This window comes from Varanus komodoensis, unplaced genomic scaffold, assembly GCF_004798865.1.
Source record: "Varanus komodoensis strain SLA01 unplaced genomic scaffold, ASM479886v1 scaffold507, whole genome shotgun sequence".
NCBI classification, from domain to species: Eukaryota; Metazoa; Chordata; class Lepidosauria; order Squamata; family Varanidae; genus Varanus; species Varanus komodoensis.
In genome coordinates, this window is record NW_025336096.1 from 12339 (window position 1) to 26987 (window position 14649).

Below are 14649 nucleotides of genomic sequence, written 5' to 3' on the forward strand. Positions count from 1 at the left end.
AGCCAGGTGGGGCGGCGCGGGGGCGCGGAGGGGCGGCCGAGGCCGAGGCCGCGGGGAGGGCCGTCCTGCCGTGGCCCCGCCTCCGCGGCCTCCCTGCCCGCGCCGGCCCGGTTCCTGCCGCGCACTGGGCCGGTCCGGAGCCAGGGGCGCAGCCAAGCGCCGCGGTCGGCAGGGCCGGCGGGGGGTGGGGGTCCCACGGCAACGGGGCGGCCGGGCGGCGCGGGCGCGGAGCAGGCAGAAGCCGACTCCGCGGGGCCCCGAAACACTGGAGCTGGAAGGGGCCTGCGAGGCCTCCCCGCTCAGCGCAGGCCCGCACGTTGAAGCGCCCCTGGCGGGGCGGCCCTGCTGCCTCTCGGACGCCTCCGGAGCGGAGGAGGCCTCCGTCCCCCGTGCGGATCTGGCCAGCTGGAAGCGCTCCCTGCCTTCCAGAGCAGCCACCGTTTGCTTGAGGATGCGCCTGTAAAGGTCGCAAAGATATACCTGGTTCAAAATGCAGCGCCGTGATTGACTGAGGCAAGCTGCAGAGAACACAAGGCTGATCAACACAAATAGTTTAACTGGCTGCTTGTTGGTTTCTAGGGGCAAATCAAAGTGCTGGAACTACCTTTCTTTAAATATAGAAGCAGAGCGAGTCAGAAGGGGGCTCCCAGGCCATCTAGTCTGACCCCCAGCTCCAGCCGGCTCTGCTCACGGCATGCCCACCATGTGCATGTCTAGCCTATCCTTGGACACCCTCACAGATGGGGCCTCAACCACCTCCTGTGGAAGCCCATTCCATACCCTCGCGGTCCCAACTGTCAGGAATTGCTTCCTGGCATCCAAATTGAACCTTGCTTCCTTGAGTTTTGTTCTGTTGCAGCGTGTCCTGCCTTCCTCTGCAGGGGAGAACATGTCTCTACCCACCTCCGTGTGACACCCCCTCATTTACCTGTATGTTGTCAACAGATCCCCTCTGAGTCTCCTCCAGGCTGAAGAGACCCAGTTCCCTCAGTCTTGCCTCATACGGCATCCCCTGCAAACCGGCCACCAACCTTGTGGCCCTGCGCTGCACTGACTCTAACCTGGCTATATCCTTTCTGTAACAAGGAGCCCAAAACTGAACACAATACTCCAGTTGCGGGCGCACCAGTGTCCTACAGAGTGGTAGTAATACCTCTCTTGATCTAGAAGCCACACTTCTGGCTATGCAACCAGTCAACCAGCACCCCAAGGTCCCTTTCACAAGTGCAGCTCTCCAGCCACTTGTCCCCTCACCTGCACTTATGACACCCATTCCTATGCCCCAAGTGCAAGACCTTGCACTTGTCCATACTGAACGCCATCCTGTTGTCTCCTGCCCGCTTCCATAGTCTGTCCAGATCCTTTTGAATCTGGAGTACCTGCTCCTCATTTGTGGCCACCACCCCAGTTTTAGTATCATCTGCGAATTTGATCAGCAGACTGTTCACCCCTTCTTCCATGTTGCTGATGAAAAGATTAAGCAGGAGCGGCCCCAGGACAGAGCCCTGGGGGACCCCGCTTGTCACTGGCCGCCATCCTGATGATTCCCCACTAATGGTTATCCTCTGATTTCAGTCAGCCAGCCATGCCCTAATCTATCAGACAGTGCTCTGTTGTATCCCAAAACTCCTCAGTTTCTCAACCAGGATATCATGGGGCACTTTGTCAAAGGCCTTGCTGAAATCCAGAAAAACCACATCCATCCAGATGCATCCCCTCCATCTAGCCACCTCAAAACCTTGCATAGAATTCCACTAGGTTTGTCTGGCAGGACCTGTTTTTGCGGAAATCATGTTGTGTGGCCGCCAGCCTCCCTTCCCTATCTATCATCACTAGATCTCTCGCTATTATGAGCCTTTCCATTATTTTTCCTGCAATGGACGTATGGTTAACTGGTCTGTAATTCCCCATGACTTTTCTACTACCCTTTTCAAAAATTGGGACCACTGATGCCACCCTCCAGTCCTCTGGAACTTCACCTGTTCATGAGGCCTCAAAAATGGAGGCCAGCGGGCGTGAGAGAGCCCCTGCCAACTCTCTAAGTACTCTCAGGTGTAACCTGTCAGCGCCCGGCACCTTTGTAATGTCCAATGCTCTGAGGAGCCCCTTGACTACTAGGGGGGTGACTCTAATCTGTGCCCCTAAGTCCCCAGCCTCATCTAATCTCCCAAGCGGATCTCCCCCTTCCTGCTTTGGGGAGAACACAGAAGCAAAATAGTCATTAAATCCTTAAATTATCTGTGTGCAGGTTATCAAAAGGACTGCTTTCTTTTGTATGGACCCAACTCCTGCCACAAGCCGAGCTGCTCCTGATAGAGGAGAGCTGGGCTCAGGTGGACTCAGGGTTAGGGCCTCAGATAATTCCCTGGGGTCTAACTCCAGGTCCCTTTGCCCTTTGAATCACACCATGGAACTTCCCAAATAGGGCTTTTTTCCACTGTGGAACCGAAGCTTTGGAATGTCCACCTGACGTTGACTCAGGCCACCTGTTCCAGCATTTTGACATCAGATCAAGACTAATGTTCAAAAAGCTTTGGGGGTGGTACATTGACCTGTTTTCTAGTTTTCTTGCTGGTTTTTGTTTTGCTAAATGCTGCCACCAAATGTAATTTATTTATTATTGGTTAACAGATTTGTGCATTCAATTTTATTATACTTTTGATTGTTAGCCATTCAACAGAGCCTTTGGGATTCACGGGTGGTATAAACATCATTAGTATGATAGTCACATACATTTCAAATATGTAGGTAAAGATATATCACTCTAAAATAAAAACTCACCCACTTGGCAGTAGGACAGACACTCTTAGGTACTTTTTTCCTTCTCTACCCATATATACCACTGCTGCTATTCTTACAGTACTCCTTTTGCTCTGTACAGAGAGCGATTATTTTAATCACCAGTACGGCTGGTGAGTCATCATTCCAAATTCTTTCTATACACCAGAATTCAGATGGGTTTTCTAATGAATATTCCTTTATCCTAAAAACAAAAACAAAACCCAAAAAACCAAAACCCCCTCATAGAATCCTAGAAGAGTAGATTTGAGAAGGGGCCAAGGGGCCATTAGGTCCAACCACCTGTTCAGTACAGGACTCCAAGCTAAACCATGGCTGTCCAGTTGCATCTTAAATGCCTCCAGCGTGGAAGAGCCCACAACCTCCCTGGGGCATTGGTTCCTTCCCATTCTCCTGTATGTTTACATGGCCTTTCTTCTAGGCAGAGGATTTCATGTGAGTTTTCTTCTAAATCACACCCCACAGTCCATGGGTGTGTCTGGCATATACCCAAATACAAATGCACATATAATTTTTGATTCTTGTAAAAAATCTTACTTATAACCAGAACACTTCTGGGGCTTTGCACAGCATGAATTCCTTGATGACTGTTAAGCCCTCCTTCCAACATATTTAGAGATTTTCTACTAATTCTACCTTAGCTAAATTATGTCCAAGGCAGCCTTTCCATAAGCTGTGTGCTCAGCTTTAAACGCCTTTCATATTCCAGGCACCTAAATAGTTTTTCCTATCGTAAGCTCAAAAATGGGGTCAGACTGCTCTGTGGGAGGTGTTAACCAAGGAAAGCTCTGGGCAAGAGAACACAGATTTTGTCAGACCCAGTTTCTGCAGATACATCTGAGTGTGGTCGATTAGTAGTCACAGCTGGGCCTTCCTCCTCATAAGCAGACCCATGTTCCTGAGTAGACACATGCTCAGGAAGTATTCCCTGGATGAAAGGGGATTCTAGGAGTCAGGTGGACACTCCCACCGTGGCTCTGAGTATCCCACCTGATACACTGCCACTGCTGCTCTGCTGAGCTGTGAGTGGAGGAAGGAGAGCTTGGAATCATGAGTGGGCTCAAGGCAGATTTGAAAGGGCTGCTGGGAATGTTAGATGAGGCACTGCTGATGAGGAATCTCTCTTGTTGCCTCAGGTCAACTGTAGGAATGGGTTGTTCTAGGGGATCAGGGTGCTCCTCTTCTGAAGAGGTATCTGTGTGTGTTTTTTGATGTAATGTAAGATACTCCCCTCGTTCAAAGCTCTTTCCACACTTCAAGCATTTAAATGGTTTCTCCCCTCTGTGTGTTCTTTGATGTAATGAAAGTGATGGTCTGAGAATGAAGTTCTTTCCACACTCCAGGCACTGATATGGTTTCTCTCCTGTATGAATTCCCTGGTGGGAAATAAGGGCATACTTCTGGCTAAAGGTATGCCAGACTTTTTCCACAGTCAAGACACTGAAATGTGTTGTTTTCTGTGTGAATTCTCTGGTGACTCTTAAGACTCATCCCGAGATGGAAGCTCTTTCTGCACTGCAAACATTCAAATGGTTTCTCTCCTGTGTGAATTCTCTGGTGACTCTTAAGACTCAACTCGAGATGGAAGCTCTTTCCACACTGCAAACATTCAAATGGTTTCTCTCCTGTGTGAATTCTCTGGTGGGAAATAAGGGCAGCCTTCTGCCTAAAGTTTTTTCCACAGTCAAGACACTGATTCTTTTCTGTGTGAATTCTCTGGTGACTCTTAAGACTTATCTTGAGACAGTAGCTCTTTCTGCACTGCAAACATTCAAATGGTTTCTCTCCTGTGTGAATTCTCTGATGGGATGCAAGGTCGTACCTCTGATGGAAGCTCTTACTACACTCTAGGTACTGAAATCTTTTCCCTCCTGTGTGAGTTCTTTGATGAGAATGAAGTGCTGAGTTGTATCTGAAGCTCTTTCCACATTGTAAACATTCATACGGTTTCTCATCCGTGTGTGTTCTTTGATGAGAAATAAGGAGAGAGGGCTGACTGAAGTTCTTTCCACAATTCAGGCATTTATATGGTTTCTTTCCTGAGTGAGTAGTTTGATGGGAATTAATGTTTGAGGCACTTCGGAAGTGCTTTCCACATTCTGGACATTTAAATGGCTTTTCCCCTGTGTGAGTTCTTTGATGTACTTGAAGGGTACCACTCTGGGAGAAACTCCTTCCGCATTCTAGGCATTTAAATAGTTTCTCCCCTGAGTGAATTCGTTGGTGGCTAGTAAGCGTTCCTTTCTGACTAAATGCTTTTCCACATTCTAGGCAGTCAAATGGTTTCTCCCCTGTGTACGTTCTTTGATGTTCAATAAGTACTCTACTCTCTGGGAAACTCTTTCCACAGTCTAGGCGTTTATATTTTTTCTTCACTCTGTGGGCTTTCAAATTGCCATCATGGGCCGCTTTGTGCAGAACAGTTTTTTCACACACAGGCCTCCGATTCTCTCTCTTCTCTTTGGGTGTTTTTGTTGTCTCAACATTCTCTTCCATATCTTTCCACTTTCCTCAGGCACTTGATGTTCTCCTCTGTTTTCTCACACAACCCTAGCTGAAAGATTAAAAAAAAACAATGTGAGTACAAAAAACGGAATTCACGAACAATTTTGATTTTCCCATCCCTTTGAAGGAAATACCTCTGTTCCCAAACCTAAGCAAATCAGCTCTCTGCATTTGCTAGAATTGTACAGCTTCAGAACCTCTCTTGTTATGAGAAGTACTGACTCAGGCTGATCAAATATATTGGCCTATGAACCACATTTCTAAATAATTATTATTACTGAATATATGATATGCAGCGTCTTAAGCTGGAAAAAAGCAGGGAATTGGATTGTCCTGTTCTACCACAGTCATGGACTGCTGCTTTTGCATTCATCTCGGAAGAGTATTTTCATATTGGATGCTGTAACTTTTTTTAAAAATAAAGGTTGGTTTAAGTCCACTAAGTGCTGTAGGTGTGATATAACCAATGTTTATCTTACCCACATGATTTGGCAATGCTTAATAGTTGCTTCTTGATGTGGGTGAAGGAGGAGAGCACAAAAGTTGAATTGAAACTCAACATTGAGAAGACTAAGATCATAGCATCCGAGTCCTCTCACTTCCTGGCAAATAGATGGGGAAGAAATGGAGGTAGTGACAGATTTTATTTTCCTGGGCTCCAAGATCACCACAGACGGGGACTGCAGCCAAGAAATTAAAAGACGCTTGCTCCTGGGGAGGAAAGCTATGGCAAATCTAGATAGCATACTAAAATGCAGAGACATCACCCTTCCAACAAAAGTGCGTAACGTCAAGGCTATGGTTTTCCCAGTTGCAATGTATGGCTGTGAAAGCTGGACCATAAGGAAGGCCGAGCGCTGAAGAATTGAGGCCTTTGAATTGTGGTGCTGGAGGAGACCCCTGCGAGTCCCTTGGACCACAAGGCGATCAAACCAGTCAGTCCTAGAGGAGATCAACCCGGACTGCTCTTTAGAAGGCCAGATCCTGAAGATGAAACTCAAATACTTGGCCACCTTATGAGAAGGAAGGACTCCCTGGATAAGAGTCTAATGCTGGGAACAATAGATGGCAAAAGAAGAAGGGGACAGCAGAGGATGGGGTGGCTGGATGGAGTCACTGAAGCAGTTGGTGTGAGCTTGGGTGGACTCCGGGGGATGGTGGAGGACAGGAGAGCCTGGAGGAATGTTGTCCATGGGGTCCCGACGGATCGGACAAGACTTTGCGACTAGTAATAACAACAATAGTTGCTTCTTTTGTGGAGGAAGTTATAACATGACAAAAGGTGGGAGTAAATGGCAATTTCTCCCAATGGAAAGATGTCACCACTGGAGTCCCACGGAGTTCTGTATTAGGACCAGTGCTTTTCGGCCTATTCATAAATGATCTGGAATTAGGAGTAAGTAGTGAAGTGGCCAATTTGCTGATGACACGAAACTTTTTAGGGTGGTTAAAACCAAAAGGGACTGTGAGGCACTCCAAAGGGATCTCTTCAGGCTGGGAGAAGGGGCATCAAAAGGGCAGGGGCAGATCAATATAAGCAGGGGCAGAGTCATGCATGGGGCAAAAGATCCCAGCTTCAAGCATATCCATAATGGGAACTGAGCTAGCAGTGACTGAGCAAGAGAGGGTTCTTGGGGTAGAACTTAGGGGCTGGCTCCTTGCTCCGCCCGACTTAACTCCCTGTGTGCTTGGAAAGGAGAGAGGATTCTATGTACTGCCCTGAAAAATAAACATTTTCTTACAGAATGTTTCTGGAGACAATATTGCCCCAAAGGAACAAAACGTTCCATTTGACCACCTCACTTCCCAGTGTACCAACGTTGAGATCCCTTTTCTCCCAAACGGGAGAGACACAACCAAGTGTTGACGATTGTGTTTCTGCATTTTAGCTACTCCCAAAAAACGCTTGGAGTACATCCCCTTTGTAGAAACGTTTGGGTCTTTGTTTCTCCCAAAAGCTGTAAAGATATCTGAAGAATGTATTCAACATTTCCAGTCCAAGGCATTGGCTATGTTTCTCTGCATCAAGATACTCTGTCCTTTTAACATATCTGTTGTGTATTGGGCTCTTCTTCCCCTTGAGTGCTCATTGGAGATGCGGGTCGGTGACAGCCGGCATTGTTCCTGCTTGATTTCAGGCTCGAATTTCTGTGCTGGGGAAGAACACAGATCTGTTTCTGCCAGTACCTTTTACTGCCTTGGACTGTTTCTAAGTGCTGCATCTTGTGGTCTCAAGGAAGAGGACTTCTGCCGGAGCCTCATGCTGCAGAGGTGTGCCTCTGGAGTGCCCATCCTGCAGCGGTCTGTGCCGCTTCCGCCTGCCAGATCCGTGTCAGAAACCCGCTCTTTGGCGCACATGGGTGGGAGGCACAGGGAGCGGAGAAGATGGCCTCGTGTGATTGGGAGGGTGAGGATGCCCTGAAAGAGGAGACCCGTGCAGAGCTGCCTCCTCCCTGCTTCTCCCTGTTGGCACTGCGATACAACTCCCCTAATCCTCAGCTAGCATGGCCAATGGGAGTTGTGGTCCAGCGGCACTGGAGGGTGCCAGATTGGGGAAAGCAACACGGCTATCATATACCACCCACCTGCTCCATATTCACCACAGCCTTATGAATCTTCAGTCTCCCTGCTGAATAAAACTGGGCATTGTATAAATGAACTCAAATCGATATTCTGTGTTTTAAAGCCTTGTTGAGTATTTGACTTTTACTCACCCGGCGTTGGCACAAAAGGTTCATGCGGAAATACTAACCAGACCAGTAATCAGGGCCTCAGATTAAGGGACAGCTTGATTTCTTCCCATTTGGTTGAGAGGTTCAAAGGAGCCCTTGCTTCTTTAATTTGTTTTGCTAAGCTGCAAGTTGTCAGGGCTGCTCACAGGAAAGGTGTGGGCAGATTCCTCTAGTTTTCTCCCCATGAACCATTTTTGTTGTGATGGGCTGTCAAGTCATTTCTGGAATTGCAAAGGTACAGAAGCAAGAAGTGCATCCACAAGGTGAGGCAGAAGAGGAAAACTCTGCGGAAAGAGAAAATGAGGAAACTCCCGGGGAAAGGGTGACAGGTACAGGAGAACTAGATGACACTCTGCACCAGTGGAGAAGTGGGACCCTTGAACTGTTTTATCTGAGGAAGAGAAGAGAGAGAACCCCACTCTGAAAGAACTGTGTGCCATACTGGGTAACTCTGAAAAAAGAGTCAGAAGGTCAATTAAATAAGGAAAAAGATACCAAAGTTTGCAACAAGAGGAGGAGGAGAGTTATAGCTAAGGGAGATTCCCTGTTAGGGGGGTGGAAGAATATGTATGCTGGGAAGACCCCAGGAATTGTCAGGTGTGTGGTCTCCCTGAGCAAAGATCAGTGATATAACTAACAGACCATCAGTGCTCATGCAACCCACTGACACACATCCCTTCCTTCTCATGCATGTGAGAGCTAACGACACTGCCAATAGGAACTTCGAGGAAACTACGTCACACTTTCAAATTTCAAGGAAGGAAATTAAGAGCATTGGGGCCCAGATAGTTTTTGTCTCAATCCTCCCAGTTAGCAGAAGAGGAAAAGATGGGGGGAAATGCTCCATGTTAGTTCCTGGCTGTGAAGGTGGTGCAGCTGTGAGAGATTTAGATTCTGGAACCGTGGACTAAGCTTCCTGGAAGACGGACTGCTGGCAAGTGATGGAGCGCATCTTACAAAGAAAGGGAAAGGATGTACTTGGCTACAGCATGAAGAAGTTCCTCAGGAGGGCTTTAAACTGGATTCTGCAGGGGAGGGAGATGAACACCAGGGTGCGACATCAACTGACAAAGGCTTGTGTACTGCAACAGTGAAAGAACAGTCTCCTGGGCCATCCAGTCTGACCCCCGGCTCCAGCCTGCTCCATTCATGACGTGCCCACCATGTGCATGTCCAGCCTATCCTTAAAGACCCTCATTGCTGGGGCCTCAACCACCTCTCGTGGAAGCCCACCCCACACCCTTGGGGTCCCAACCGTCAGGAAGTCATTCCTGCCATCCACCCTAATCTTGGTTCACTGAGCATTGCTCCATTGGAACACTTCCTGCCCTCCACTGCAGGGGGGAAAAGGTCATGACCCGCCTCTGCAGATGTTTAATCCCAGGATCGTTTATGGATTTGGATTTCTGTAAGTGATGGATCTTGCGGCATGCTACTGGGACTTGCCTGAGACGTGTGTGCAGTGGAGTCTACTGGCCCTGTTGGCCATGTGGCATAGAGATGGCATGAGTGTCCCCTCCCCACTGGCGCCTCTCCTGTCTGGACAGATCCTGCCCTCTTTTCATCCTTTTCTTGGTAGAACGGAAGTTGTTTCTGGCATTTCTGAATGTCTGGTTTCGGTGCCGAATGCCAGAAATAACGTTCATATTTTGTTCTCCCAAAAAGGAAGGCCTTTGATACCTGAATCTGATCTCATCTCCTGTCTTGAGAGAAAAGGGGAGGCCTTGTCCGGGGACACTGACAGGTGGGTTCTTCGCGATACCCCGTTTTCGCTAAGCGTGGCCCTGCTCCCTCCGCCAGCCGGTGGCTTTTCATGGTTCTCTGCTCTGTCCCTCTGAACCAACTGAGGTTTTGAGGTTTTTTGCTCTTCTACAAAACCCTGTAGGGATCCCCTGCATTCCTTACAGCACCACCCCAGAGGTCTTTTGGCACCATTCTACAATCCTTGCCAACCATCAGGTTGCACTTCTGCATTGTGCTCAGTATGGGGTTGATCTTGAAGGAGGTGTGTATGCTGCAGTTGTTGATGATCGCTGCTTCCAGGCTGGTGCGAGAGGTCCTTGTTCAAAGCACATGATGCCAATGTGGTTGGAGGTTCACTAGGAGTGCAGTCGAAGAACCACCGGTCCTCATACCCTGGTAGTCTTTCCTCTGACAGGTAAGATTTCTCCCAGAGAGTGTGGTATAGTCCTGCTCCCAGGGTGAGCCAGGGGCTCATCTCCTCCATGTATCTTTCTTGAGCACAGCTAAACTGGTTTAGAGGGTGCCTATTTGAACATCCTTTTTGAATGTTTGATTTTGTGTATCCACCTTCTTCACCATGGTAAGACCGTGTATAACTTTCAGAAGGAATGGGGCTGAGGCCTTCCTAGTTAGCTCTCAACTTCAGGTGGGTCCTGCTTCTAGTCTTCCTAGTGGAGATAATGTTCAATTAGGTTTAAGAAGCTCTTGTGTTCCCTTCCGAAGAACACGGTCTGGGAAGGGCCTTTCTCCTTCGCACTCACCTTAAGTTTCTCTTTCTCTTTCAGCAGGGACCATGTGGATGAAAACAAGGAGATGGTATGTGAAGCTCCCGAGGAAAGTGACAAGTGACCAGGCATGGAGGAGGATGTTGGGAATCAAGGTGGCATGAACAAGCTGGAGCAAAACGCAAGAACTAAGGAAGAAATCTGTTGCTTGTATGGGTGGTGACTTCCGTGTTAGTCCAGTGCAACAAAAGGCATCCGGTGGTTGGAGGAAAATTTGCTCATAAATCTATCATGGATGATCACTGGGCCAGTGATGGAGCACAGAAGCGATATAAATGCCTGGAGTGTGGAAAGAGCTTCAGTCAGAGCAGGGTACTCATCTCCCATCAGAGAACTCACACAGGGGAGAAACCCTTCGACTGCCTGGAGTGTGGGAAGGCATTTAGTCAGAAGGGGGCACTTACTGTCCACCAAAGAATTCACTCAGGAGAGAAACCATTCAAATGCATGGAATGTGGAAGGAGGTTTTGCCAGAGCGGTGCCCTTCAAGTACATCAAAGAATTCATACAGGGGAAAAACCGTTTCACTGCCTGGAGTGTGGGAAGAGCTTCAGTCAGGCCTCTCTCTTAAATTCCCATCGAATAAGTCACACAGGGGAGAAACCATATAAATGCCTGGAGTGTGGGAAAAGCTTCAGTCAGGGCTGTCTCCTCCAGTCCCATCAAAGAACACATACGGATGAAAAACCCTATGAATGCCTGCAATGTGGAAGAGGCTTCAGATATAAATCTGCTCTTCTTTCCCACCAAAGAATCCACACAGGGGAGAAACCATTTAAATGCCTGGAGTGTGGAAGAAGCTTCAACCGGAAGTATGACCTTACTTTGCATCATGTAATCCACACAGGGGAGAAACCATTTGAATGTTTGCAGTGTGGAAAGAGCTATAGTCACAAGAGAAGCCTTACCAGTCATCTGATAATTCATGCAGAGGAGGACCCATTTAAATGCCTCGAGTGTGGGGAGAGCTTTAGACAGAAGTATGCCCTGGTTTCCCATCAGATAATTCACACAGGACAGAAACCATTCGAATGTTCACACTGTGGCAAGAGCTTCATTCACAGGCAAAGCTTTACTAACCATCAGAGAATTCACACAGGAGAGAAACCATTTAAATGCCTGCAGTGTGAAAAGCGGTTCAGGAGGAAGGACAGCCTTATTTCACATCAGAGAAATCACACCGGAATAAAACCATTTCAGTGTTTGCAGTGTGGCAAAAGCTATCGTCAGAAGAGAAGCCTTACCAGTCACCAGAGAATTCATACGGGAGAGAAACCATTTAAATGTCTGGAGTGTGGAGAGACTTTTAGACGGAAGCATGATCTTGCTTCACATCAGAGAATTCACACAGGAGAGAAACCATTTGAATGTTTGCAGTGTGGAAAGTCTTTCAATCGCAGGGAAAGCCTTACTAGTCATCAGGGAACTCACACAGCAGAGAAACCATTTACATGTCTGCAGTGTGGGAAGAGTTTCAGGCAGAAGGGTGCCCTTAAAGCACATGAAATAATTCATGTTGGAGAAAAATTATACAAATGCCTACAATGTGGCAAGAGGTTCAGGCGCAAGTATGCCCTTGACTCTCACCAAAGCATTCACACAGGAGAGAAACCATATCAGTGCTTGGAGTGTGGAAAGAGCTTCAGTCTGAAACCATCTCTCAGATTACATCAAACCATTCACACAGGGGAAAGACCATATAAATGCTCTGAATGTGGAAAGAGTTTCAGTCGGAAGGCATACCTTGCCTTGCATCAAAAAACTCATACAGGGGAGAAACCATACAAATGCTTGGAGTGTGGAAAGAGCTTCAGTCGAAAACCGTATCTTAAATTTCATAAAAGAACTCACACAGCAGAGAAACCATATAAGTGTTTGGTATGTGGGAAGAGCTTCAGACGAAAGGCATACTTTTCTTTACATCAAAGAATTCACACAGGGGACAAACCATTTAAATGCTTGGAGTGTGGAAAGAGCTTCAGTCGAAGGGAATACCTTGTGTCTCATCAAAGAACTCACAGAGAGACCTCTTCAGAAGAGGAGGAGTCTGATTCTGCAGAAGAGCCACTTCCTACAGTGGGGCTGGAGCAACCCGAGGGATCCTCTGGCAGCAGTGCCTTGCCTGGGGTTCCCAGCAAACCATCGAACACCTTGCTGAGCCCAGCTGTGACTCCAGACTCCCTTTCCACCGCCAATGGCTCCGGACAGCAGCAGTGGCAGTGTATCAGGTGGGACACTGAGAGCCATGATGGAGAAGCCCTCCTGATTCCCCGAATACCCTTTCGCCCACAGCATACGCATGAGTAAGGGGTCACTCAGGAAAAGGGTCTACTTAGAAGGAAGGGTCAGATGCAACTGCTCAAGTAGTTTTAGGATCAAGTTTTAGGTGTGTTGAGTAGAAGCAGATCCTAAGGCAGAATCCACATCTGACTTCACATCAACGAAGTGTCATGGTAGAAATGTTTTTGATGCTTAGGTTTAAATGGAATGGGTTGGTTACATCACAGCAATCTTACTTCTGAGGGAGAATCAGTACAAAGGCTTATAGTGTTGTGAACTCTGTTCTCATGGAATGGGCCCTAATCAACACCTGAGGATTCCCAGTGGGGAAAAGCCAAAAATGTTCTGTTTGCCATAGGATACTTTACAATAAACACAGCTGTTTTGATGCATGGGGATGTGTCTCTCACACAGAGAGATTGTTACACCTGCTTTAGTGAGCAGAAATCCTACTTTAGATGAAACAGTCTGAGTGGAAAACTAATAGTTTCAAAACATAGGATATAATGGGAGGGGGTTTTGTGTAAATGAATGGACTCTGGAGAGGGTGTCAGAAAGAAAATGAAGTAATAGAATGTGGAAGGAAAACACACTTTTCCCCAGAAGGAGTGGAGTTGAACATAACTCAGAGGTTGCAGATAATGCTAAGCTACCCTTGATGCTGGAGGAATCCATTCTGTGGGTGGAGATCTGCTGGATTTCCTGGTCTTGGCTCCCTGGACCTTGGCCTGCGTTCTCTCTGTGCTAAGTCCATCTTGCTTGGAGAGTTTGCATGTGTATCCAGCAGGAAGCAAGTTCCCCCCTGCCTGTGCATAGATTGGGCAACTGACGTTCCACTTCCAGACATGCACATGGTGGGCGTGGCGTGAGCAGAGCCGGCTGGAGCCAGGGGTCAGACTAGATGGCCCGGGAGACCCCTCCTGACTCGCTCTGTTTCTATGTGACTTGCAGGCTTTGTATACTTTGTGCAAGGAAGCTCAGCTTGTGTCCCTGAGTGTTTGCAGACTTGATCTTGGCCCAGCTCACTTCCTGGCCAGGGCCAAGAGTGGGAATGGAATCCAGCATGTGCGAGAGAGACGGATTCTGCATGGATCTTTGCCTCACTACCCTGGGATATATTTGCCAACATTCAGTATTCCCAAGAAAATATTGGGCAGAGGGTGACTAGGCATGGTTGCGTTTTCCTTTGGGCCTCCTTCCCACGCTCTGCATGTATCCCAGTGTCCCTTGTTTCCACATCCTGGCCCTGCCCTGCTCCAAGTGGCACTGCTTTTGGGGCACTGAATTCACGGCCTTTTCTCTGGAACTTTTGGAGCCCTTCTCAATTAACTGTGGTGGCTGTCCTGAGCTTTGAGGACATAAAAACCCAGTTGGTTACTGAGAACCCCTGGTCATTTTAGTGAAGCTGAAATAATAAATGCTGTCTGAAGTATGACTGTATGTGGTATTTAAATGTATTTTGTTCTCATGTACTATGGTGCTCTGTTTACTTTTATGTAGAATTTTAAGCAATTTTATCTTGTTTTTCATATGTTCCTCACACAAATGTGATGCATTTTACTCAGTTCTGCAGTGGAGAACCCATGTGAATATTTGTTTCGTGGAAAGCACTTGGAAGGACGACTTGCCAGGCACCTTGGTGGTTTCTCTGCCTCCCTATTTTTTCCTATTTGGCTTCCTTCTGCTTCTGTCCAGTTGCTTCAACTCCACTGATGGAAGGCCTGATCTCCATTGATCTGGCAAAGTGAGGGAGCGTATTTTCACAGGACCCTCCTCCCCTCTCGAGCCCCTTGCACCCCCCCCCC

At 47.8% G+C, this 14649-nt stretch overlaps 3 protein-coding genes across 5 annotated transcripts in view; 1 reads left to right on the top strand and 2 right to left on the bottom strand.

The window, feature by feature from the left end:
• LOC123031844 (zinc finger and SCAN domain-containing protein 2-like) overlaps positions 1–1410 on the bottom strand; it is an 11944-nt gene extending 10534 nt beyond the window's left edge. The window contains exon 1 of the mRNA XM_044447225.1: positions 1401–1410. The gene's annotated coding sequence lies outside the window, so the exon portion shown is untranslated. The remainder of the gene's footprint in view (positions 1–1400) is intronic.
• A 1700-nt stretch (positions 1411–3110) lies between these two features.
• LOC123031845 (zinc finger protein 180-like) lies at positions 3111–5486 on the bottom strand. The gene has a single exon (XM_044447226.1). The coding sequence runs from the start codon at positions 5293–5295 to the stop codon at positions 4204–4206; it is 1092 nt and encodes a 363-aa protein (XP_044303161.1). The 5' UTR covers positions 5296–5486; the 3' UTR covers positions 3111–4203.
• A 4151-nt stretch (positions 5487–9637) lies between these two features.
• LOC123031843 (zinc finger protein OZF-like) lies at positions 9638–14284 on the top strand. Of its 3 annotated transcripts, none has more exons than XM_044447222.1 (3): positions 9639–9780; positions 10565–11582; positions 11919–14284. In XM_044447222.1, exons 2-3 carry the CDS (start codon positions 10796–10798, stop codon positions 12869–12871), a joined length of 1740 nt encoding a protein of 579 aa, XP_044303157.1. In that variant the 5' UTR covers positions 9639–9780; positions 10565–10795; the 3' UTR covers positions 12872–14284. The 3 variants fall into 3 exon arrangements, with proteins under 3 accessions (XP_044303155.1, XP_044303157.1, XP_044303158.1); XM_044447223.1 differs by having other exon boundaries at positions 9640–9780; positions 10565–11383; positions 11888–14284; XM_044447220.1 differs by having other exon boundaries at positions 9638–9780; positions 10565–14284.
• The last annotated feature ends 365 nt before the right edge of the window (positions 14285–14649 follow it).

Bases quoted from the DNA above. Each gene is read 5' to 3' on its own strand.
- LOC123031845 (XM_044447226.1), bottom strand. From the start codon at position 5,295: ATGGAAGAGAATGTTGAGACAACAAAAACACCCAAAGAGAAGAGAGAG.
- LOC123031843 (XM_044447220.1), top strand. From the start codon at position 10,796: ATGGATGATCACTGGGCCAGTGATGGAGCACAGAAGCGATATAAATGC.